At 38.8% G+C, this 26,214-nt stretch overlaps 1 protein-coding gene across 4 annotated transcripts in view; it reads left to right on the top strand.

Moving 5' to 3' along the window:
- The window catches only part of CCDC180 (coiled-coil domain containing 180), a 113,057-nt gene that overhangs the window by 66,304 nt on the left and 20,539 nt on the right, over window positions 1-26,214 (top strand). For 3 of the 4 annotated variants that reach the window (XM_056812641.1, XM_016422885.2, XM_056812642.1), the window contains 7 exons: window positions 906-1,066; window positions 5,090-5,136; window positions 5,261-5,345; window positions 16,529-16,603; window positions 16,775-16,841; window positions 20,491-20,632; window positions 22,288-22,448. In XM_056812641.1, the coding sequence (XP_056668619.1) occupies window positions 906-1,066; window positions 5,090-5,136; window positions 5,261-5,345; window positions 16,529-16,603; window positions 16,775-16,841; window positions 20,491-20,632; window positions 22,288-22,448 (738 nt within the window). Of the gene's footprint in view, window positions 1-905; window positions 1,067-5,089; window positions 5,137-5,260; window positions 5,346-16,528; window positions 16,604-16,774; window positions 16,842-20,490; window positions 20,633-22,287; window positions 22,450-26,214 lie in introns of those variants that run through there. The other variant, XM_056812644.1, reaches the window with a different exon arrangement.

Here is a 26,214-nt window from a genome sequence, read left to right as displayed (position 1 = left end):
TCCCTTCCTCCCTTCCTCCCTTCCTCCCTTCCTTCCTTCCTTCCTTCCTTCCTCCCATTTTACAGTTGAGGAAACTGAGGTAGACAGAGGTCGAATGACTTGTCCAGGGTCATACAGCTAGTTAATATCTGGGTTTGGATTTGAACTCAGGTCTTCCTAATGCTATCCTCTGTGCCACCAACTGCCTTTAAAGCAGAGATGTTATCAGCCCATTATCAACAGTAAGTTGCAGAGCAAGAAAATGAACATATCATCTGAGTCTGAAAATATCTTTCCCATTAATCCTTCCCATGGTCTGTGAATTCCTTTATGGCCCAAGTTTTCAAGGAGCTCAAAGTCTAGTTACTAATCTAGTTACTAGACTAGATCTAGGTATTAATGGCAAGTGGGGAGAATCAACTAAAAGAATGCCAAACCTAAAAATAACATTTTGAACCTAGTGTCTCAGATACTTTGAAATACTCAGATCAGTCAACCATCAAACATGTATTAATTACTATTTTCCAGGTACTGTGCTAAATGCTGGGGGATAAAAAGAAAGGCAAAAGGTAGTCCCTACCAACTCTCTTCTAATGGGAGAGACAACATGCAAACAGCTAGGTACAAACAAGTTATGTAGATGATAAGCTAGAAATTATCAAAAAGGGAAGGTCCTAATATTGAGGGGAGTTGGGAAAAACTTCATGTAGAAGTGAGATATTATTGGGGACCTGAAGGAAGTCACGGAAGCCAGGAGGTGGAGATGAGAAAGGAGAATGTTCCATGCTTGGGAAGCAGCCTGAGCAAATATATATTCTGGGCATTATTGGCAGGATTCTTAAGTTTTCTCTTTGCTTAACCTTCCTACAACTGATGCTGGAAACAGAAGAGGATTCTCTTCTATCTCCAACTCTTTTCTCTTCCAGTCATCTGGTGTAAGTACAGAAAAGGAAAGTGTCCTCTTTCAATCTCCTTCTGAAGAAGAAACCAAGGTAGACATGATGAAAGAATTGCTTTTGCAACCTAGCCGAATGGGAAAACCAATGACGGAAGATACAGCTCTGGAAGTGATAAAAAACATCCTTCAGTAAGTCCTATTTCTTGGTATTCAAGCTATATATGTCTGATGTTTTTCCATCAGGAAATGAGAATTTTTTCTTGGTTTCTTATAAAATCATTGTTTTGTCATTTCAGTCTTAAAGCTTGGTGTCAATGTGTCTGGGTAAATCAAATTAAGGATTCATCCCTGCTGAAATTCTCTTATTTCATGAAACATAATAATTAGACTATTTCTTTTTTTTAAAAGACCAATACTTTATTTTTTGTATATTAAATTTTTATCTTAATAACAAACTTCATATAAGTTTTCCAGTCATATGATCCATATTGCCTCCCTCTCTTTTTCCCTCCCAGGGCTGACAAGCAATTCAATCTGGGTTATACATGTATTATAATGCAAAACATTTCCGTATTATTCATTTTTGTAACTGAATAATTTTATGGGGGTTTAACATATACCCAAATAAACATGTGATAAATCATATATTTTCACCTGCATTTCTACTCCAACAGTTTTTTCTCTGGGGGCGGTTAGCATTCTTTTTCATAAGTCCTTAGAATTGTCCTGGATCCTTGTATTGTGTTTAGTAGCAAAATCTATAATATTGCAGTTACCATGTATAATGATCTCCTGGTTCTGCTTGTTTCACTCTGTATCAATTCACATAGGTTTTTCCATCCCTTTCTGAAATCATCCTGTTCATCATTCCTTATAGCACAATAATATTCCATCACCATCATATACCACAATTTGTTCAGCCATCCCCCAATTGAGGGACATCCCTTTTTCAAATTCTTTGCCAACATAAAAAGAGCAGCTATAAATATTTTTGTTCAAACAAAAACCCTTTTCCCATTTAAAAAAATCTCTTCAGGATACAAACCCAGCAGTGGTATTACTGGATCAAAAGGTATGCATTCTTTTATGGCCCTTTGGGCATAATTCCAAATTGTCTTCCAGAATGGTTAGATCAGTTCACAACTCTATCAGCAAAGCTTTAGTGTCCCAACTTTGCCACATCCCTTCCAACATTTATTATTTTGCTTTACTGTAATATTGGCCATTCTGATAGGTGTGAGGTGGTACCTCAGATTTGTTTTAATTTGCATTTCTCTAATAAAGAGGGATTTAGAATGTTTTTTTCATATGATCATTGGTAGCTTTGATTTCTGTATATGAAAACAGCCTACTCATATCCTTTGACCATTTATCAACTGGGGAATGACTTGGATTCTTATAAGTTTTTTTTCTCAATTTGTTGTTTCCCTTCTAATATTGGCTGCATTGGTTTTGTTTATGCAAATCCTTTTGATTTAATATAATCAAAATTATTCATTTTACATCTTGCAATATTCTCTATCTCTTGTTTGGTCATAATGTTTTTCCTTCTCTAGATCTGACAGGTATTAAACTATTTCTTTACATTTTTCAAGGAGTGTAATAAATCAATCATAACCATCATCTTTGTTTACAAAGTTTCCAAGGATTCTTCTAGCTTTTTAAACTTGTTTTACTTTTTATTCCATCATTTCTCCAATTCTGTTCTCCAATAAAACAATTCTGTTCCTCAGTTAACCTATTGTTTTGTTTACATTTTCCATGGATATTTCTAAGATGTTAATTCCATCATTTATTTTTCCTCCTTCTTAATTTCATTCCATGATAATTTTACCTTTCATTTCTTTTGTTGTGCCTATTATCCACATCAGTCTTGTGTTAATTTTAGCTTTGTTTCCAGGAGAGAATTAATATGTTTTCTCTGTGACATTTTGACTTCAGTTTTCTTTTAACTATAATTCATTGTATTAGAACTTTCTTTATTTTGCTTATTTCTTTCATTGTCCTGGTACCAAAAATAAAAACAAAAACATTTTCTTTTGAGTGCCTCTGGTAGTCCTATGTCTTTACAGGGTCACTTATATTGCTGCTTTTGAAAGGAATATTAAGAAGATAGGCTCTTTTGTGAACTCTCACTAGGCCATCTTCCCTTTTCTTTTTCCTCTCTGTCATATTGATAATGTTGATCAGACTGTCCTTTTTAATAATTTTTCCTTCTTTGTCTTCCTTGACACCATCTTCTCATCCTCTCTATTCTTTCTTTGTGTTTCTAGTTCCTCTCACTCCTCCAGGTTTAGGATTTTTTCCCCTAAGAATCTGTCCTTGGCCCTCTTCTCCCTCTCTTAGCAATTTCTTCTATTAGTCCTTCAAGTGATCAACCAAACACACATTGATTAAGCACCTGCCATATCAAGTCAGTTCAACAAACATTTAGGTGTGTATTTTATGCTGGGCACTATTTCAAGTGCTGGAGATACATAAATACACAAAACAGTGTTCTCCGTTCTTAAGACACTTACAATCTAATGGGAAAGACAATATGCAAACATTGTACAAAGGAGAGAGAGAAGGGAGGGAGAGAGAGAGAGAGGGAGAGAAGGAAAGAGAGAGAAGGGAGAGATACAGACACACAGAGAGAAAGACAGAGAGAAGGAGGGAGGGAAGGGGGAAAGGAGAGGAACAATAAATTGGAGATCATCTTAGCAGGAAGACACTAGAATTAAGAAGGCCTGAGAAAGGACTTCTTGCAGAAAGTGGGACTTCAAATGAGACTTGAAGTCAGGCGATAGAGATGAAGAAGAGAATTCCAGGTATCAAATACCTAGCATTAGGACATGGAGAGTTTTGAGTAAGGAAAGTAAAGAGGCTAATGTCACTGGATTATAGATTAGGGGAGTGAAGTATAAAAAGACTAAAAAAGTTGGAGGGTCTCTAGTTATAAAAGGCAGGTTAAGCACTGGGCACCTAGAGATAAAAAAGAAACATTTCATGTTCTCAAGAAGTTTTCATTGTTTTGGGAGAGACTCATTGCATAGTGGATAGGGCACAGGATTTAGAGTCAGGAAGCCCTGGATTCAAATTCTGCTTCAGATACTTCTTAGCTGTGTGACTCTAAGTGACTTAATATTTCTATACCTAGTATTCTCATCTCTAAAATGAATGGGTATATCTCAATTAACCTTAAGGGTTCCTTTTAGCTCTAAATTTATGAAGCTATATAAATATGTAAAAGGATAAAGTAATTTTGAGGGTGAGGTCCATCTACTTCCATGATTTTGCCTACCTTTATATCAGTGATCTGAGTTCCAGGTCAATATTTTCTTCAGCCTCCCAGAAACATGAATACTTTTCTAACCCTTCAAACTCATCCTAGTCACAACTGAATTCCCTACTTCCCCCCCGCAAAAAAATAAAACAAAACAATAATGTTTCTCCCCCTCTCTTTTTTAAACCTTTACTCTCTGCATTAGAATCAATACTATGTATTGGTTCCAAGAAAGAAGAAAAACAAAGGTTAGGTAATGGGGGTTAAGTGACTTGCCCAGGGTCACGTAGCTAGGAAGTGTCGGAGGCCAGATTTGAACCTAGGACCTTCCATCTCTAGGCCTGGCTCTCAATCCACTGAGCTACTCAGCTGTCCCCATATGTTGTTGTTTAAGAAAGAAAAACAGTAGAAAAGCTGGGTGTCTCAGTGGATTGAGAGCCAGGCCTAGAGATGGAAGGTCCTGGGTTCAAATCTGGCCTCAGACACTTCCCAGCTATATGAGCCTGGACAAGTCACTTGACCCCCATTGCCTAGCCCTTACCACTCTTCTGCCTTGGAAGGTAAGGGTTTTAATTAAAAATAACAACAACAACAACATGAAACTATAATGATTATTATTGGTGGTGGTTGTATTTATCTCATTCTCATCTTTATTTGAGAGAGTTTAGATATAAACTGTCCTAGAATGTCTCTAAAAACAAATAAGAAACTCTTACCTTCTCTCTATTATACTATTATATTATAATTATATTATATATTATATATATAATACTATTCTAAGGCAGAAGAGTTGTAGTGGCTAGGCAATGGGAGTTAAGTAATTTTCCCAGTGTCACCCAGCTAGAAAGTGTCTGAAGCGAGACTTGAACTCTATCCCCTAAGCCACCTAGCTGCCTCAAAACTGTTTCCCTTTCCAGAAATCTCACAGCTTTTCCTTTTGGTTTCAGACTTCCAGAGCAAAAGCGTGATCGAGAGCATGTTAGCAAGGCTAAAGGTGTGTAAACTTTACTTTGGATGTGAAAAATTGGATGTCAGGAATCCCAGAGATGCTGTCAGTCTTCATGAAAGCACCAGGAAATGGTCTAAAAGTTTTGTTATTTCCTTTTCATCTTCTAAAGGGAAGCGTTCAAGGCGACGGACTGAAAGCATCATCGCAACACTAAAAAAGGTCACGTCAGTGGCCAGTTCTAGCTCACAGGCAAGGTAAGAGTTGTGTCCCCTTTTCTACCCCCCTTCCTCACTTCCCTGCCATCCTCCTTCTCTCTTCCATTTACTTCTCTACACTCTCCTTACCCAGTTTTCTCAAGTTCTTAATTTCCTCTTCTCTGAAGTACTGGCCATCTGAGACAGCCTCCCCTCCCCTCCTTGTCTCCTCTTTATTTCACTTTCCAGCCAAGTCCTTCTAGTTTTCCTCTTTAATCAATAGCCTGAGCTAGCTACTGTCAGCTGGCAGGCCCCAAAGTATCCTCCTACCAGGGTTGTCCACCAAAATAGACTGACTTAAAGGGAAACTGAGATGGGAGATGCCCCTCACAGCCTGGCACAGAGGATAGAGTTGCCAGGCCAGGAATTTTGAAAACCTGGATTGGAATCCTGCTTTTGACCCTTGCACTAGAACTGTTTGACTGTGGTCAAGTCGATGAAACTTTTTGGACCTCAGTGTCCCTGTGGGTAAAACGTGATCATTACGTTATTGGAGAGTTTGTAGCAGAGACTGGCCCCAAGAACGGAGAGGCTCCATTCAGTCAGAAGTAAGTGTGCAATTAGAATCTGCTCCCCAGGATTCAAATTCCCAGCATCCTACTTTTGTTCTCACATTACATCCTCACGTTTTGGAGATAAAGTTTTCTGTGACCCCCCCTCGCTTTCTTTTCCTGTGAATGTGGCTGGGAAAATGTCTCTTTACTCAGGCTTTTACTTTTCTTCTTTTATTTCTTTTTGCTTCAAGTGATTATTAATAAATCTTATAAAATATAATACTTGGAGTTATTGGATATTAATTTTAATCTTACATAAGAATTTTATTTGAAGAAGAAATCTTCAAGATTACATAATAACCTAAAAGATGGTGAAATAGCCTGGGAGCCAATCAGATGGCCTTGGGGCTGATGGGGAGAGAGGTGAGGACTAGTACAGTAGCCAAATACCTCTGGAGCTGATAGAGTTGCCCCAGAGCCCTGGGGCTGATGGAGAAGCTGCTCTCAGGATGATGGAATAGCCCAAGAAGTAATAGAGTGGCAGCCCCAGGCATAGAGTTGCAAACTGAGATGTAGATCAGGGTTTGCATGTTTATTAGGCTCTGGGAGCTAGTCATCTCCTATTCCAGGGAAATCTCCACCTTTCCCCCAAACCCTGGAAAATGGGCAAGACCAAATTCAGATGGAGACATGTTTTGGGGTACACATCATAGGCGAACTTGGGAACACTAGAAAGGGAATAAGGACCACGCACAAGTTTGCGGGATCCTTCTGGAATGGCAGGACCCGTAGGTGTGCATGTCCCATGGTCCCCCATAGTCCCACCTGGCATCCTTTGTCATTGTGGGAGATGTCTCCCTACCGTTCTGGCATGTCGAGAAAGGCTTCAGCACAGTAGATGACCACTATAGGTAATTAATAATGTATAGTTCCCAACTCAGGTAAATAAAGAACAATATGAGTGCTTAATAATGTAGAACAAGCTCAGAGCGGATGCCCAGTATAGAATATTACACATCCAGTACAGGTGATTGGCAATACAGATTCTGCAATTCATGCTTTACAAATGGGGAAACCACACCTCTTGCAGTTCATGTTTAATTAGCGCTAACTGGTGAGAAATACAAGATCTCAGGATGAGGGTCCTGTTTCTATTACTGCCCCTCACTGTCCCACAGCCTATCTCCATCAATTATAGCTATAAGACCTGCTTCTCCGTGTGGTGAGGCTTACACGAAATAGTGTGCAAAGTATTTTGTAAGTTTTGAAATGTTTTCTAAATACTAGTTTTTATGATTATATCAAGCTTTAATCTTTTTTCAGAAGAAAATACTTTCCTTTTCATACCTTTTTCAGAGTTAAGACTTCCTGAAATATACTTAAAGTAGGAAACAGCTCAAGATAGGAGTCAGACCCCTAAATTCATTGCTATAAGGAAATCCCAGTTTTAGAAATTCCCTCTACCAATGTAGGCTGGCAAATTCTCTAGCATTACAGTCTTAGACAGCTGCCTAGACCACTAAGAGGCTAAAGTGACTTGCCCAGGGTCACACAGCCAGGATGTGCCTGAGGTGAGACTTAATCCCAGGGCTTCCTGGCTCTGAGGTCAATTTTCTTTTCTTTTTTCTTTTAACCCTTACCTTCCATCTTGGAATCAATGCTGTGTATTGGTTCCAAGGCAGTAAAGTGTTAAGGGCTAGGTTAATGGGGGTTAAGTGACTTGCCCAGGGTCACACAGCAAGGAAGTATCTGAGATCACATTTGAACCCAAGATGACCTGTCTCTAGGCCTGGCTCTTAATCCACTGAGCTACCCAGCTGCCCTCTGAGGCCAACTTTCTAACCATCATCCTACTTTGCTTCATAAAATTAGTGCATTTTTTTTAGACATTTAATTTGGGAAATCTGAACTTATCCCAAGAAAAAGGAAGGTATTTAGAATATTTTCCAGGTGTTTGAATGTCACAAAATCCCAAAAGAATTTAGACTCAAGGCTCCCAAGATTCACTTTGAACATGCTGATATGGAAGTCCTTAGACTAGAGGTGTCAACCATGCAACCCCAAAACCAGAGTAAAATGTAATGAGGAAATATTTGACAAAATAAATAAAAATTTAATAAAATATAAATAACATTACATTTTAAAACTAAGTTAATATGTGGCTAGCAGGGATCCTTTTCAGTGGCCCCATTTCTGTTTGAATTTGTCACTACTGCCTTAGACTAGTATTTTTTTTAAACCATTACCTTCTGTCTGAGAATCAATACTAAGTGTGTGTGTATATATATATACATATATAGTAAGTGCTAGGCAATTGAAGTTAAATGACTTTTCCAGGGTCACACAAGTAGGAAGTATTCTGAGATCACATTGGAACATAGAACCCCCTATGTCTAGGTCTAACTACTTTACCCCCTTGCAGCCTCACCTTCAACCATTTCACTAACTGTTCTCTTTAGACAATTGCACCTAATCTTAGAAGGATGTTCCCTTAAATTGGTCAAGTTGTCCACACATTCTCAACTAGTTCCCCTTGTCATGAAGTGTGTTTATTTGCCTGCTGGCAAGGTTTAGGGGTAAAACAGAATGAAAGAAGTAAGTATATGGGGAGTACATGCTGGGATCCAGCTGAACTCTCCCAAAATTCCCCTCCAAACAACTTTAAAATAATACCTTGAATTAAATTTTGGAGGGATAGATAGAAGCAAGAGATCTGGAGACATTTTTCCAACCTAAGAAAACTTAGGCAGTCCACAGGAGAAATCTAGAATACTTGGATGACTGTAGGCCTAGAGAATGACAAGAACACTAGCTATGGGTCTTGGAGGTGGCCCTAACAGCAACAGTAGCAGCTTTGGGAGCTCTCTTCCTTGAGAATGGTAAGAGAGTGGGACAACTGTTTATAAAGATATTACAGGGAACCCAGAGCTGGCACTGGGTGCAACTGCCACTGGGAACTCTATTAACCATAAGTAGTTCTGGGTCATAATTCCAGGGCAGAGAGGAGCATTTGTGGTCAGTTTGCAAGGGATCAGGAGCCCTAGTCATATTTCTAGGGCCAAGAGCAGTACTGGCACAGGGGACTTGGTCACATTTCCAGGGCCAAGGGAAACAGTAGTACTTGTGGTTGCAGAGGAACAGAGGCTCTTCCTGGGTAAAGACAAGAGCATAAACTGAGTGATCACTTATCACATCTCTCCCAGGATAACACCATCTTGGAAATACTGAAAACTTGCACACTCCTAAAACTAGTTCTGAGAACATCAGCACAAATAAGTCTAAAACTTGGGACAGTGCTTCTCCATCCCTAGGTGACTAGAGTCTAACTTTACCATACAGTTCAAAGTCAAGAAACAGGCTGGGAAAATGAGCAAAAAACAACAGAAGAATTTGACCATAAAAAGCTACCACAGTGACAAGAAAGATCAAGATATAAAATTAGAAGAAGAAAACAATGTGAAAATATCTACAAACAAAACCTTCAAAGAAAAATGCTGATTGGATCCAAGGCCCGAAAAAATTTCCTGGAAGACTTAGAGAAAGAAATAAGAATAGTAGAGGGAAATTTAGGAAAAGAAATAAGTGATGCAAGAAAATTATGAAAAGATAACAGCTTACTAAAAGAGCCACCCAATGCTGAAGAAAATATCATCTTGAAAAATAGAATTGACAATAGCAAAAAAGACAACAAAATTCACTGAAGAAAAAAACTTGTATAAAAGCCAAATTAACCAAATAGGGGGAAAAAGGCTTAAAAGCTCACTGAAGAAAGTAGTATTTTAAAAAATTAGAATTGGGCAATTAGAAGCTAATTATTTCATAAGGCTTCTAGAAACAATAAAATGGTCAAAAGAATTTTACAAAATAGAAGAAAATACGAAATATCTTATAGGAAAAAAACAACAGGAAAATTGAGAAAAGAACGTCTGTTATTGGACTACCTAAAAGACATGACCAAAGAAAGAGCATAGACATCATATTTCAAGAAGTTATCAACCACCAATCACCTCCTGAAAGAGATCCCAAAATGAAAATTCTTGGGAATATTATAACCAAATGCCAGAGCTCCTAGGTCAAAGAAAAAATATTGCAAGCAGTCAGAAAGAAATAACCCAAATATTTTGGTGCCACAGTTAAGATCATACAGGATTTAGCAGCATGAAGAAATAGAAGGGCAGGAGTATAATATTTCAGAATGTAAAGGAGCTAGAATTACAACCAAGAATAACCTAACCAACAAAACTGAATATAATCCTTCAAGGGAAAAAATGGATATTTTGTGAAATGGGAGACTTCCAAGCACTTCTGATTAAATGAAAAGAGATGAATAGAAATTTTGATATTCAAATGCAAGACTCAAAAGAAGCTTAATATGGTAGACATGAAAGAAATCATAAAGGACTCAATTTAAAAACTATTTACATTCCTATAGGGAAGATGATACCCACAACTCCTAAGAATTTTATCATTAGGGCAGTTAGAAGGGGTTTGCATCGAAGGAGGGCACAGGAATGAGTTGAGATGATTTTCAAAAAAAGGAAGGATGAGATAAAAGGATGCACTGAGAGGAGAAGGTTGAAGGAGGAGCTAAAATGGGGAAATTTTTCTTAAAAGTGCGCAAGGAAGTTTTTATAGTAAGGGGAAATGAGAGAAAGGATGGCAAGGCAATGCTTTAACCTCACTCAATGAGAATTGATTAAAAAAAGGAAGAATATATATATATGTTAAATGATCTGTTCTTCCTTTATAAATATGTACATACACACACTCAATTGCGTATAGAAATCTATATTACCCATATAGGCAAGTAAAAAGATAAGAGGTATTTGGAGTTTGCAATAAAAGAGAGGGTGGATAAAGGGAGGCAGTGTTAAGAAACAAAATGGACTTTTGAGTAGGGAGGGTCAGGATAAAAAGAGAGAGAAATAAGGATAAACAAAACGAGAAGAGGGAACTATACAGTTAATAATTATAAATATGAATGGGATGAGCTATTCCCTAAAATGGAAGCAGAAAGCAGAATGGATTACAAACCAGAATCCAACAGCATATTGTGTATGAGAGATACACTTGAAACAGTAAGACACACAGAGTTAAAAGGCTGAATCAGACTATTATGCTTCATTCAGCTGAATTAAAAAAGGTAGAAGTGGCAATTATGATCTCCAACAAAGCAAAAGTAAAAAAATAGATCTAATTAAAAGAGATAATCCGGGAAACTACCATTTTTGCTAAAAGATACCATAGATAAGTAATATTTTTTAAATTACAGCAAGTTTTGTTTAAAAATATAGTAATATCAAAGATGTTACAGCATATTTCTTTGATAAAGACTTTGTTTCTCAGATGTATGGGAAATGAAGCCAAATTTATTAAAAATAAGAGCCATTTCCTGCTTGATAAATGATCAAAGAATATGACAGTTTTCAGAAGAAGCAATTACAACTATAGTCATATGAAAAATACTCTAAATCACTATTTTTAAAAACCCTTTACTATTCTAAGTATTGGTTCCAAGACAGAAGAGTGGGAAAGGGCTAGGCAATTAAGTGACTTGACCACAGTTACACTGCTAGGAAGTATCTGAGGCCAAATTTGAACCCAGGTCCTCCTGACTCCAGATCTGGCTTTTTATCCAATGAGCCAGCTCTGGTGCTCCTTCTAAATCACTATTGATTAGAGAAAGGGAAAGTAAAACAACTCTCAGGGGTAGATAGATAGCATTTCCTAGATGTGTGACACTGGGCAAGTCACTTAACCTCAATTGCCTAACCCTTATCACTCTTCTGACTTGGAATAGATATTTAGTATCCATTCCAAGATTGAATGTAAACATTTAAAAGAAAATCAACTCTGAGATACCACTTCACACCTATCAGAAATGACAAATGCTGAAGGGAATGAGAGAGAATAAGTACATTAATAAACTGATGATGGAGTAGTGAACTCATCCAAACATTCTGGAGAAAAATCTGGAGCTATGTCCAATGAGCTATAAAACTCTGCATACCTTTTGATCCAGCAAATACCACTATCAGGTCTATCCCTCCACAGAGATCAAAGAAAAAGGAAAGGAACCTATACGTACAAAAATATAGTAGGTTGTTTTTTTTTGGGGGGGGGGTGGCAAAGAATTGAAAACTGAAGGGATACTCATCAGTTGGGTAATGATTGAATAATTTGTGGTATATTGTGATGGAATACTATTATGTTACAAGAAATGATGTATAGGATGCTTTCAGGAAAACCTAGGAAGACCTACATGAACTGATGCAAAGTAAAATCAATAAAACCAGGAAAACATTGTATATATTAATAGCAATATTATAAAATGACCAACTGTGAATGACAGCTATTCTTAGCAATCAATGCACAATGATCCAAGACAATTCCGAGAACTTGTGATGAAAAAATGCTATCCACTTCCCTAGAGAACTAATAAACTCTTAAATGCAAACTAAAGTATATATACTTTTCTTGCTTTTGGAGAGGATATGACTAATATGACATAAGAATGATATTAGATAATAAGTATTGTTTTATTAGTTTAGAGATAAGAAGTAATATGGCTGGCTTGAAAAAAGAATTAGAGTTTGAAGCAGCGCTGAGAGAACGTGTTAATTTCAATTGTTGACTGTTATAACCATTTTTCTGTGTCAGTTACTCTCTGGCAGTTGGATTGTTGGTCTCTGGCAGTTGGCAGAGACACTCTCAGAGACTCTCTCAGGGCTGGAGGAGGTAATATCTTTGCCTTTCTCTCTGTCTGAGGGAAAAACCTAAAGGGATTTAGTGTCTTCCTTTCCCAACTTGGGAAACACTATTGAATATCTATTGTGGTTTTTATAGATTGTTTAACTCTGAGAAGACCAAAGCATATATATATATTTGCATATGCTTTTTTATATATACATATATATACAAAATGTACTTGCCTATGACTTTCTAATGCCATTACTCTCATTGATGCTCCTACAACTAATCGCTTATGGTCCCTGTGCTACTGTTGTTTATCATCTGCTTTTACATGATGATCAAATCTTTGGCAGTTATGTTTAAACATTTAAAAGCAGGCTACTGAAAAGAGTGATCTAATGTTAAAAGTGAATTATCTAGAGACTAAACTAGATAGAATGCAAACTCAATATGAGGAATTACTCAAGGCTAAAGGGATAATGGCAGAAACTAAAGAACATGATGCAACTAAATTAGAGGGTACAACTAAATCAGATAATCCAACTAAATTAGAAATGGAAACTGAAGCATTAGAAAGCAAACCAGTTCATATAGTTCCCTCTAAGGGAGGTACCCATAGTGTCCCCAGAGTGTGGTGTATATATATATATATATATATATATATATAATCTCATGAACCACAAAAAGTTTACATAGGCTGATATAGACAGTTTTAAGACAATACTCCATCATTGAAGAAGAACCCATGGCAGTTGTAAAGCAGTTTAAGCACTTAGTTAAACTTTACAATCATTCTTATTTGAACTTTGACATCCTTATGGATGAATAATTAACAAAAAGGGAGAAACAGCAGATTATACAGGACACTAATAATAACCCCCAAATCACCAACTGGCCAACTCGGGATCTTGATTAGGAATATATCTATTTTGCAGGGTTCAGAGACTTACTACAATCAGGGAAGCAATAATTGAAACTATGAGGCAAAATTCCAGACACCCAGGAGTACCTAAAAGCAGGAAGTGTGAGAGACTACCTCCACTTTCCACTGCACTTGAATCTGCAGAAAAATGGATTGGGTTGGATACTTTAACAGATGAGAATGTAAATCACATTCACAGGCAGTTTGTAAAAAATGCATGCCCTGTAGTCAGAAATTATTTTCAGAGTAACTGTCCAAATTGGTTTGATATGGGTCTTGACAAAATTCGGAGAATTGCTAACTATGTTTTCCAAGATGAGAAAGATAGGCAATCAGAAGAGGAAAATGATATAATTGATAACTTAACTAAAGATAACTAAAGAAATTAGAGAACTTAAACAAAAACTGAAATCCAATGATATATACATGTATTTATTTTTGCAGTTTGGCAAGCTAAATAGGACAAAGAACCTAATTGTCTGATTTATATATATACACTTTTCTTGCTTTTGGGGAGGATACGATTAATATGGAAATATGTCCTGTTTGATTTCACATGTATAACTGATATATTGTTTGTCTTCTCAGTGGGAGGAGGAAAGTGGGAGGGAAGGAGAGAACCTGGAACTCAAAACTTAAAAGAAAAGAATGATAAAATAAATAGCTTAAAAAAGAATTCTGAGAAGGGTGTGTAGATCCATTAGACCTACATGATCCTGGCCTCATTAACACTATATTTTGACCAACTCATTGAACCAGCTTTTCTTGTAAAAATTTCCTTCCAACCTGAAATGTATTTACTCATCTCACAACTGAATGTTTTATCTTCCTGTTTTTTAATGTATTGGTGTAGCTAATACACTCATCTGGACCTTGATTTCAATACATGAAACATTTTTTTAACCCTCGAGTCCTGGCATTATAGCATCAAATTATAACTCTATTACTCTTTACCTTTGTCGAAAGTTTCTGCTTCTTTTGTGCAAACATGGTTGATGGTATTGTTTACTCAGTCCCTCCATATCCTTTACACAGAAACCCATGAAGTGTTGCTTGTATTTTTCCAGAAAAAGTCTGCTTCTATCAGATGAAAGCAATGTAATTCATAACATTCCAACTACCCTCTCCCACTCCCTGGACTTTTTTTGGCCCTAACTACTTGAGGACTTACTTCCACATTCATTGTCCATATATTGTCATCATGCTTAATTCCAAAGCCTAAAAGTATCAAAACTGTTCCTTCTTCCAACACTAAATGTCTCATCTTTGGTTAATTCTATATAGGCATTTGGGGGGGGAGGGGATTTTATTTAATTAGCTAATTTAGAATATTTTCCATGGTTACAGGATTCATGTTCTTTCCCTCCCCCCAACCCTTTCTCATAGCTGATGTGCAATTCAATTGGGTTTTACATGTGTCATTGATGGAGACCTATTTCCATATTATTGATATTTGCTCTAGGGTGATCATTTAGAGTCTACATCCCCAATCATATCCCCATTGACCCATGTGATCAAGCAGTTGTTTTTCTTCTGTGTTTCTACTGTAAGTGGTAAAAATTATGGTTGGACTGAATATTTGAGAGTTTGGTCACCAGGAATTTAATTACTAAATCCCAATGAATTTACTCAAGTCAGAATGGCTTTTATGGTAGTTTATTTATAAATAGAGAGGAGAAGGTAAGGAAATTGAGAGAGAGAGAGATCTGCTCTGGCCTGGTCTGAACCAGGCAGGGATTCAGAGGCCCCAGCAAGGGGTGGGGGTGGGGGCAGAGAATTAATTTAACAAAGCTTCCAGTCATGAAGCCTCCTCCAAAGTGAGGGGCCTCTCCAGAGGCTAGTGTCTCCAGAAAGCCAAGGAAAGGGAGTCAGCCTTTCACTCACCAAGTGTCAGTCCAAAGGGAAGCAGCCTGAGATCTCAAGCTGAGCTCCTCCAAGGTCAAGTTCCCAGGCAAAGACACCCTCACAGGAAGTGGCCACCAAATTTAAAGGCAGTTCTTTGTGTCACTTTCTATGCCTTCCTTCCACCTTTACGTGTACCAATGGTAGCTTAAACTTGGCTCTTGGCTGCCCAGGAGGCAGTCAATTGTTTCTGATTTGTCACTTGCTAGCACATTCAAGTCATAAACCTTCCCCCCTCCACACTTAATCCTTAAGTGGGGGTATATACATTCCTGGTGGCTAAAAATCTAAAGAATAAGTAGAGTGGAGTTAATCCCATCTTCACACTACTCCCACAGTTCTTCTCTGGATTTGTATAGAAATCTTTCTGATAAGTCCCTCATAATTGTCCTCTTCCAGCATTGCTGCTGGTAGAGAAGTCCATTACATTCAATTGTACCATAGTGTATCAGTCTCTGTATATAATGTTCTCCTGGTTCTGCTCCTCACACTCTGCATCAATTCCTGGAGGTCATTCCAGTTCACATGGAATTCCTCCACTTTATTATTCCTTTGAGCACAATAGTATTCCTTCACCAACATATACCACAATTTGTTCAGCCATTCCCCAATTGAAGGGCATCCCCTCATTTTCCAATTTTTTGCCACCACAAAGAGCACAGCTATGAATATTCTTGTACAAGTCTTTTCCCTTATTATTTCTTTGGCATACAAACCCAGCAGTGCTATGGCTGGATCAAAGGGCAGACAGTCTTTTAATTCCAAATTGCCTTCCAGAATGGTTGGATCAATTCACAACTCCACCAGCAATGCATTAATGTCCCAATTTTGCCACATCCCCTCCAACATTCATTACTTTCCTTTGCTGTCATATTAGTCAATCTGCTGGGTGTTAGGTGATATCTTAGAGTTGTTTTGATTATATAGGCACTTTTCAATTTATTCAGGGGTGAAAAACAAATAAATTAGAAATTACAGAATGTATTTAGAATTTCATCACTAAATTTAAGTGTAAGATATCATTATAAGAACAGAAAATAACTCCATAGTTTCATAGCTGATACATCAAAGGAAAAAGAAAATACCCCTTATAAAAAGTCAGTTATTGTTGGGTTTTTTTTCCCCAATAATGAGACCTTTCCGAGTGCAATGAAATATCTATGTCTTTTCAGTGCCTTAAGATACTCCCGACCAAATCGACAAGACAAGAAGTATCAAGTGTTTGGAGACAGGCCTGAGCGAACTGAGTAAGACAGTTTTCATTTCAGTCCCATAAATATACTTTATTTCATCTTTTCTGGAAGTGGGGCAATCAAATACACAAGGTTGATTAGTTTGGTTTGATTCAATTTGTGGGATAAGTACCAATGTATGAAAGGCGAGTCTTTTTCAGCCATCTTCCTTCTGTTTGATTTCAGTCATTTTAAAAGTATCATCCGCTTACTTCTCTGGGAGGGCAATGACACTTTGCTTGCAGTAGCAGAGGTAAGGAACTCCACCTCCTATAACATTTTGGATTCTAGTCTTCATTCTGCTGGCATATCCTTGATTTGGTTAACTGAGTGCTCTCTAAGCAAGCAAGAAAGATATAATCCAAGTTCCAACAGGACCCTTCCATAGAATTTTAGAGCATCAAATACTTTTTAAAAAAAAAAGGAACTTAGAATATAGAATGGAGGAAAGAGAAGGGACTTAAGGTCATAGATTGTTAGAGCTAGAAGGGATTTTAGGTAGCATTCATTCTATCCTCCTTATCTGATAGACTGGAAATTTAGATGTGCAGAGAGGCTTTGGCTTAAGGTTTTTCATTGGGAAGGATAAGATTAGAGTCCAAGTCTCCCAATTTGTAATTAGGTATCCTGTCCCCTTTACCAGCAATTTGCAAACTTTTGGTCTCAGTACCACTTTGAACTCTTGAAAATTATTGAGGATCCCCAAAAACTTTTGCTTGTTTGATTGCATATATTATACCTCTTGATATTGGCTGGGATGCAATGTGCTGCAGATACAATGGATAAAGTACCAGACCTGGAGTCAGGAAGATTTCAAATCCAGCCTCAGACCCTCCCTAACTCTAGTGTGACCTTGGGCAAGTCCTTTAACCCTGTTTGCCTCAATTTCTTCATTTGTAAAAGGAGCTGGAGATGAAAATGGCAAACCTCTCCAATATCTTTGCCAAGAAAATGTCAAACAGAGCCACAAAGAGTCAGACATGACTGAAACAACTGAACAACAAACCTCTCGATATGTTCCGTATTAGAAAATAAAACATCTTAGTATAACAGTTTTATAAAAATAGCTTTGACCTAATGGACTCTATGAAAGGGTCTTAGGAACCCCCAAGGATCTGTAGATCACAGTTTGAGAGCTGTTGCACCACACCATGAATTACTCTGGAGTCTTCATCCTCTCTGTCATTAATTGCTACTACACACAAAGTGACTGGATGAAGCCTACAGAATTAAATACTAAGAGATAAGTTAGATTGATTCTGGTGGGGAGAGGAATGCTCTTCTTACTCCTTATAACTTATGAATGTGCCCACTGGCCTCTTGCTAAGAGAACAAAAGCATCTCTTCAGTGGTTTCTAGTGAGCAATATGCTGATTCCACTTCAGGAAGTGAAGATGCCCCCAAGCTGATTATCTGGTCCTATGGGAGGAGGACTCCTAATGGAGGAGCCTCTTCTTTCTGCTGGTCTTTTGCCTTTCTTTTCCCTTTATTCCCTTCAGAGGATGGCCCAGAGTACAATAGAGTAGTTCTGTCTTCTGGGGACAGAGGGAATGGGAGGCAAGAAAACCTGTACAGGTGCACAGTCTCCTCTCTCCTCCAGAAATTAATAGTTGGCTTTGAACAGAAGCACATTAGGAGTTATAGGTAACCCCCCCATTCATCCTTCCCAGAGTTGTAGACAGCTGATCATCTTGGCACAGCCCCAGACCCTGAAGCCCATCAGGATCTCAGTCACTGAAAACTAAGCAGGAGGAGGGGAAGAGATATGCCACCTTGAAGAAGGTTCTCCCTGATCAGCTTTCCTACCAAATACTCATATCTGCAATTTTATTCATCAGATACTTATGGAGCAATTAATTAATCAGCAAACATTTATCTACTATGTGCCATGCACCAGGTTATCTGTGCTATTTGCAGGAGATGCAAAGAGAGCCAAAAGACAGCCCCTGCCTTCAAGGATGACCCAACATACAAACTGTTGTTAAGTCATGTCTGACTCTTAGTGACCTAGTATTCTTGGCAAAGATACTGGAGTGGCTTGCCATTTCCTTCTCCAGCTCATTTTACAGAGGAGGAAACTGAAGCAAACAGGTTTAAGTGACTTGTCCAGGATCACACAGCTAGTGAGTACTTAAGGCTAGATTTGAACTCTGACCCAACACTCTACCCACTGAACTGTCTAGCTGTCTCCAACACGTAAATAAATATATATAGAGAAAAGTATATATAGGATAAATAGGAAATGATTAACAGAGGGGAGGCACTGAGACTAAGAGAGATTACAGAAGGCTTCTTGTAAAAGATAGGACTTTCACTGAGACTTAAAGGAAGCCAGGGAAGCCAGTGGTAAGAATGGAGGAGGGAGACTGCTCCAGCCATGAGAGACAATCAGAGAATGTGCCCAGAGCCAAGAGATGGAGGGCACGAACAGCTGAGAAGCCAGTGCCACTGGACCAAAGAACATATGTTGGACAGTAAGGATGCAAGGAGACTGAATAAATAGGATGCTTGGCTACGAATGCCAAACAAAACATTTTGGCATTTGATCCTGGAGGTGACAGGGACCACCACAGTTTATGGAGTAGAGAACCAGATGGTCAGACCTTTAGGAAAATCTCTGCAGAGGCAGGATTGGAGCATGGAGAGACGTGAGGTAGACAGACCTTCCAGCAACCTCTTGCTATAAACCAGGCCAGAGGGGATGGGGACCTGCATGAGAGTGGTCAGAGGAGAGAAGAGGACCTTTGTGAGATGTGAGGAAGATGAAACCAGGAGACAGGAAGGGATGCTGAGGAATCCCAGAGGACTCTAGTGAGCCGGGGGACCAAGAGGTTGCTTTGTTCTCTAGAATGATAAGAAAGGTGGAGGGGAGTGGGGAGTGTTTGGGGAGAAAGTGAATGAGTTCTGTTTGGGACATAATTGAGTTTAAAGCATCTACTGGGCATTTAGTACAAGATGTCTGAAAGGCAGTTGGAAAGGGCAGATTGGAGGTTAGCAGAGAGTTTGGGGCAAGCTAAGATAAGATCTGAGAATCATCAGCATCAAGATGGCAATTAAATCCATGGGACTTGATAAGATCACCAAGTGAAATAGGATAGAGAGGAGAAAAGAGGGTCCGGGACAGACCCTGAGGGGCATCTACAGTTAAATGATGTGATCTGAAAAAGGATCCAGCAAAGGAGACAGAGAAAGAGGAATCAGAGGGAGGAAGGGAACCAGGAAAGAGTGGTGTCCCGGGAAAGAAGAGAGTTCTCAAGGAGGAAAGGGTGAGGAATAGCACTGGCATCAGCAAGGAGAATGAAGACTGAGAAAAGAGCCAGCTTTGAAAAGAGCAGTTTTTATAGAGTGGTAAGATCAGAAGCTAAATAAGTAGAAAATGAGAGGAGAAAGAAGTTTAGCACATATTAAAATGGAGCTAATAATACTTGTACTACCCCAATGTGACAGAGGCTGGCACTAAAGTAAGTCAAATGCTGTGCAATCTTAAATTATTAAAAGTGGAAAAATCTTAATATGTGAAGTGCACCAGGATTAGTCACAAAGATGAATAAAATGTGAGCCCTATCCTTGAGTAACTCATTGCTCACTCTTTTTTTGTGTGTGACCCTTATCTTCCTTATTAGAATCAATACTGTGTATTGGTTCCAAGGCAGAAGAGTGGTAAGGGCTAGGCAATGGGGGTCAAGTGACTTGCCCAGGGTCACACAGCTAGGAAGTGGCTGAGGTCAGATTTGAACCTAGGACCTCCCATCCCTAGACCTGACTCTCAATCCACTGAGGTACCTACCTGCCCTCTCATTGCCCCCTTCTTGACCTTTGAAGCTTCTTGGGCACATCAGACCCCTGAGAATTTATATTTTTATCTATATATTTATATAAAATATATTTTTTATCTTCTTTAGGATTTTTACCGTAAAGAGAAACATTCTGTCACCAGGCCTGAGTTCATGCAGGATACCTTTGACCAATGTGCTGATGTATTTGCAAAGAAGCTATTAGAGTATGAGAACCAGACAGAAGATTACCATAATGCTTGTCTTATAGGTACTTGGAAGGCTGTTCATTTATTTGCTTCTATAAGACTCATTCATTCATTCATTTATTCATTCGTTCGTTCGTTCATTCATTCATTCATTCATTCATTCCTTTGCTTACTCAGTAAGTATCTATTAAGCTCCAGTTATATATATATATATACCCTTGGGGGAAGACACAAAGACAATCTATGGCCCCTTCCTTCAAGGAGCTAATATAGACGTATATATATGTACATCTATGTCCATACATATGCACTGGCGTAGATATATACCCTCCAATATAGAGTATAGCCAGTACGGCGCTGGAGTGCCCCTCTGAGGCTGCTCTCCCCAAATCACACTCCCATACTGGGTCACCTGGATGATGACTTTGACCTCAAGTTCAGGGGTTATTAAGGTGGGTCTACACTTTTAAATCTAGATCAAGAGCTCCCATCCTGCATGCTTGTCTTTAGGAAACACAAACAGCTCAATGCAAAATCATACACATAGTAAGGGCAACTACACAGCATTCCCCTCATAAAATGGGGGATAGACATAATATTAGAAGGAAAAATGTCTCTGTAACTGCTGGGCCCCCCATTTATCTCTTCAGGGTGTCCCAAGTTCTGCCCACCTAGACATATAGTATATACCAGGTGGGTCACTCAGCTGAGGTTCTTCACCAGCTCTTCTTCGACCCTCAGAACTAGTTCTCTCTTAAATTCATGGGCAGCAGTCTTCTCAGCTGCCAGAGGATGTGTTCTCTGATAGGGCTTGACATCCCTAACTCCGTGTGTGTGTGTGTGTGTGTGTGTGTGTGTGTGTGTGAGTGAGTGTGATACCTCCTTCTGGCCGTATTCCACAGCAACATACTACTGCAAACAGAGAGGACTATGACATAGAATCCCTTTCCTTTCCCATGCTACCCTTTGAGACATCACAAAGCTGCTTCTAGCCTCAACTCTTTTTAAGGCAAGCAGGGATGTGGCCACTCTTCTGCCATTCACCAGTTGGATGACTTAACAAAAGCAGCAAGAAAACGTCTTCCTATTTTGCATCCTGATAACAGAGCACAGACACATCTTTTCACTCTTTAACACTTTTAACTCCTCCTCTGTTAAATATTTCTTGGTTTCTGTGATTCCCTGAACTAAAATAAAAGAGGCAGAGAAGGATTGAGAACTGGCTTTTCCCCATTCCATAGAGATTAAAAATAACCCTCACTCTAGAGGTCAGTTTCAGTGTCTTTAAGGAAAAACTTAGTTTTAGGTTAAGTCAGAAATATATTTCCTGTGGAAAATTGTGTGGTGTCTTGTAAAATGGAAATCTTGGGTTTGGCTAAAATTGTTATTAAAATCATAGAAAAACAACATGGCGCATCTTGAAAAACGAAACCATTGGTTTTTATTGTAGCCGTTAGCTACTAGTACACTAATCTATGAACGGAAAAGAAATTAATGAGAATTCTTACATTCATACCTTTGACATCCAAACTGAAATCCAGCATGATTCTAGTATCTAGTATATATTGCTGCTCCATGTCACATTGTTCTGAACTGGAAAAGAAAGATTTTGCTTTTTATAGTTTTTGAGATAATCGTTGAGAGTCATTCTAGGTATCCAAGTTCATTAGGCATCTCGTTGGGCTATCAGTTGTTCTATTTCTCTCCAATCTGATAGAGTTACGGGATCAACTAAAGGAATTTGAGGAACAACTACCGCATGTTGCTGAACTTGTCATGGAAAACTTTCTCCATCGACATTGGGACAGCCTTCAGACCAGCAAAGCAGAGATCCAAGGACGCTTCAATGAACAACTTAAGAAATGGCTACAAACAAGGGTAGGTGGCTCAAGTGTCTCAGACTTCTAGTAATCAAAATTCTGAGGATTTCTGAGGCATCCCATGCCTGGGCTCAGGCATTGATTGCATTTATTAGTCCACCTTTTTGCCCTTGAAAACTACACTTTTTTTTTCCTTCCAGAAAGCATAAACTTTCCTTGAACTTCCCCTTTTTTCTTTTCTCAAGTCAGAATATTCATAGCCTCAGACACTTCCTAGCTCTGTGACCCATGCTATTTAACTCCAAATGCCTACCTGCCCTTTACCACTCTTTTGCCTTGGAAACAATACTCAGAATTGATTCTAAAATAGAAAGTAAGTTAATTTAAAAAGGCAAAATATTCTAGATATCATGATCATTAGAGTATAAGCTCCTTGAGAACAAAGACTATTTTTTTTTTGCTTTTCTTTTTAGCCCCAGAACTTAACACAGTCCCTGGTACGCAATAGGTGCTTAATAAATGCTTATTAACTGACCTAGAGAAAGCATCTTTTTTTAAGAGAACCATCATGGAATAGTGGATAGAGCACCAGATATAAAGTCAGCAAGATCTGGATTCAAATTCCAATTCAGACATATCTATGTACCCCATGGCAAATCATTTGCCTCTCTCAGCCTCAGTTTCCTTATATGTAAAAATGAAGAAGTTTGACTTAACCACCTTTAAGCTTCCTTTCTCTAAATCTAAGATCTTATGACCTCCTACCAGGCAAATCCTCATCCAGGACAGAAATTTCCATCAGCAAGACTTGTCTAGGAGTAACTCATAAAAAAAAAAAAAAGTAAACATATATTATACTCCGATCCCCAAAGCACAGGAGTGATGCCCTCAACTCATTTTGAGAAATATCAGACTTACCACGATCTGGTGACCAAACTTGGCCAGCAGGAGAGAAACTATACCAGTGAAGAGACAGGAGCACAGTTCCTTCGGCTAACTAGAATAGGGTCTTGGCATTTTTGTAAGGTTTTATCACAAGAGGCAATAAAAAATCAGCAGCGAGTCTTTGGGAAGAAGGGATGAATTTCATCAGAATGAAGTTGGTGCTTCTGTTTGTTCCTTCAGCCTTTTCCCTTCTTCTGTCCTTCGGGAACAGTATACTTAGCTTAACACCTTTTAGCCTAGAGCCTGACTTCTTGAACACTCTGAACTTAAAAGAGCAAAAATGGAGAAAGCCTGAGGCAAGGAGGAGACTACAATTTATGTTATGTGTTCACAAGCATCCAGCTTCAGCAGTCACTACCGGAGTGGGCCTGGTCAAAAGCCTGTCCTGTAACCAGCACCTTTGAGAGCTATATATTCTAAGTTCTATTTACTTGCATGCCCTTGGAATAAGTGAGAGGGGTTTATCTGGAGCCCCCAGGCCTCTAATCATAATATAGAGATAGCTGCCCACACTGAATAGCATCTAGATTGTTGTTATTCAGTTGATTCAGCTGTGTCTGACTCTTTGGGACCCCATTTGGGATTTTCTTGGCAAAACATAGAGCCAAGCCTCTCATGCTATCCTTTTACAATTTGATAACTGATAAAATTCAGATGGCTCAAAAACTCCTCATACTTTTAGGACAAAGATTGAAGTGGTTTGCCATTCCCTTGGTGTTTATTTTCCAGCTCAAGAAACAGAGGCAAACAGGATTAAGTGACTTTCCAAGAGTCACAAAGTAAGTGTCTGAGGCTGGGTTTGAACTCAGGAGCCATGAATCTTTCTGACTCCAGCCAGGCTCAGGACTCCATCCACTGAGCCACCAAGCTGACCTATCATCCAAGTCTCCAGAGATAATTTTGTTTATGGATCATCTATGTTCTTCCTTCCCCATCTCACTCAGAATTTTAGGAGAAAAGGCCGACATTTTATTCCTGGCATACCTTTTCAAGAACTTTGTCCTAAAAGTATGAGGAGTTTTTGAGCCATCTGAATTTTATCAGTTATCAAATTGTAAAAGGATAGTGTGAGAGGCTAGGCTCAGGCGGAATGGCTGTACCTCAGAATGCCTTTCCAGCTACTAGGACCTGCTGTCAGCTGAACCCTAGACCATCAGGTCTTGTCCAACCCCCTCATTTTTTTCTGATGAATCCAGAGGAGTGAAGAAAGTTGCTCAAGGTAACACAGTAAATTGCTGAGTCAAGATTTAAATCTCTGACTCCATATTTGCTGTTCTTTCTACTGTAAAACTTAAACTTAGCCACTTTAAAACTTCTCAGGCATCACAGTTCTGTGCATGTTGAATTATCTAAGAGTCAATTACTTAAAGCAAAGGCATTCTTGTTTGTTAGTTCCAAAAGCCAACATGCCAGTCAGGCTGGTCACTGTTAGCATGCCCATGCTATAGATCTGTCAGCATGGAAGAGATGTACAAGTGGGGGTTATGGGCAAAGAATGGGCCAGGCAAAGAATGTTCCAGTTAACAGGATAGGAAGAGAACCTGTTGGCACTGGGTAACTTGTAGAACCAGAGAGTTTGTTCCAGAGATCTGACTGGTAAATAGCTGGGATTTCTTGGTTCCGCAGATGCTATAGGCAATAATTGCTTTTCAGACTAGAGCCCCAGAGAAGCTCTTCTAAAAGAAGGCAGACAGATATAGTGGAAAGAGTTAGGATTACTACCTGTGCTGTCCCAAGGGAGTTACTGGCCATCTCTGGGCTTGTTTTCCCACCTATAAAATGAGAGTATTGGACTAGGCGACCTCTAAGGTCCTTTTCAATTCTATTGAAACTAGTTCCATAAAGACTACACTATGGCTGATTGGATTAGTCTCAGAACGGAATCTTCCTTTCTTTTTGGCTTTTCTGACATATCTAGTGCTTGAAATGGGGGTAGGGGGAGAAACCTAAGGGTTCTTAGTAAAAAGAAAATCTGATTCAATAAATATTAAACACCTACTATGGACCAAGGTATTATGCTAAGTGCCGGGGACATAAGACTCCCCCTTCTCTTCCCACCAAAAAAAAAAAAATCCTGTCCTTAATAAGTTAGCATTCCTGTCATGACTTTTATCACCAGGATCAAATGTAAAGTCCTTTGGCATTTAAAGCTTTTTGTGACCTGCCCCTTCCTAGCTTTCTTGTCCTCTTAAATTATATTCCCTGCTGCCCACTCTAGTATTTTATCTACTATTTATTGATTTATTTACTCCTCCCTCTCATATAACATATTTCATCTCTCTGCGCCTGGAAATGCTCTCCTTCCAAATCTCTAACTCCCAGAATCTCTGACTTCCTTGAAGATCTATCTAGGGGGCAGCTAGATGGCTCCATGGATAGGCTTGGAGATGGGAGGTCCTGGGTTCAAGTCAGATCTCAGACATTTCCAGTTATATGACTGTGGGCAAGTCACTTAACTCCCTTTGCCTAACCCTTACCCCTCTTCTGCCTTGGAACCAAAACACAATATTAATTCTAAGATGGAAGGTAAGGTTTAAAAAAATGCCTATCTCTTGAGGGGGCAGTGGTTAAGAACACTGGGCCTGGAGTTAGGAAGACTTGCTTTTGAAGCTGGCCTCAGATACTTCCTAGCTGTGTGTCCCTGGCAAATCACTTAATCTCTGATTGCCTAACAAAATGATCTACTGGAGAAGGAAATGGAGAACCTCTCCAATATCCTTGCCAAGAAAACTCCTTGGATAGCTATGGCCCAGGAGGTCAAGAAGATTTGTACACAATTGAGCAACTGAAAAACAACAAAATCCTGTGGACATGGACTGTTTTAGCATTTTTTTTTAATCCCTAAGGTTTAGCTAACAGAATTCCCAGAAAATAATAAG

Source organism: Monodelphis domestica, chromosome 1, assembly GCF_027887165.1.
Source record: "Monodelphis domestica isolate mMonDom1 chromosome 1, mMonDom1.pri, whole genome shotgun sequence".
Classification (NCBI taxonomy): domain Eukaryota; kingdom Metazoa; phylum Chordata; class Mammalia; order Didelphimorphia; family Didelphidae; genus Monodelphis; species Monodelphis domestica.
The sequence above is the reverse complement of the archived record's forward strand: the minus strand, read 5'-3'. Positions and strand labels throughout refer to the sequence as shown.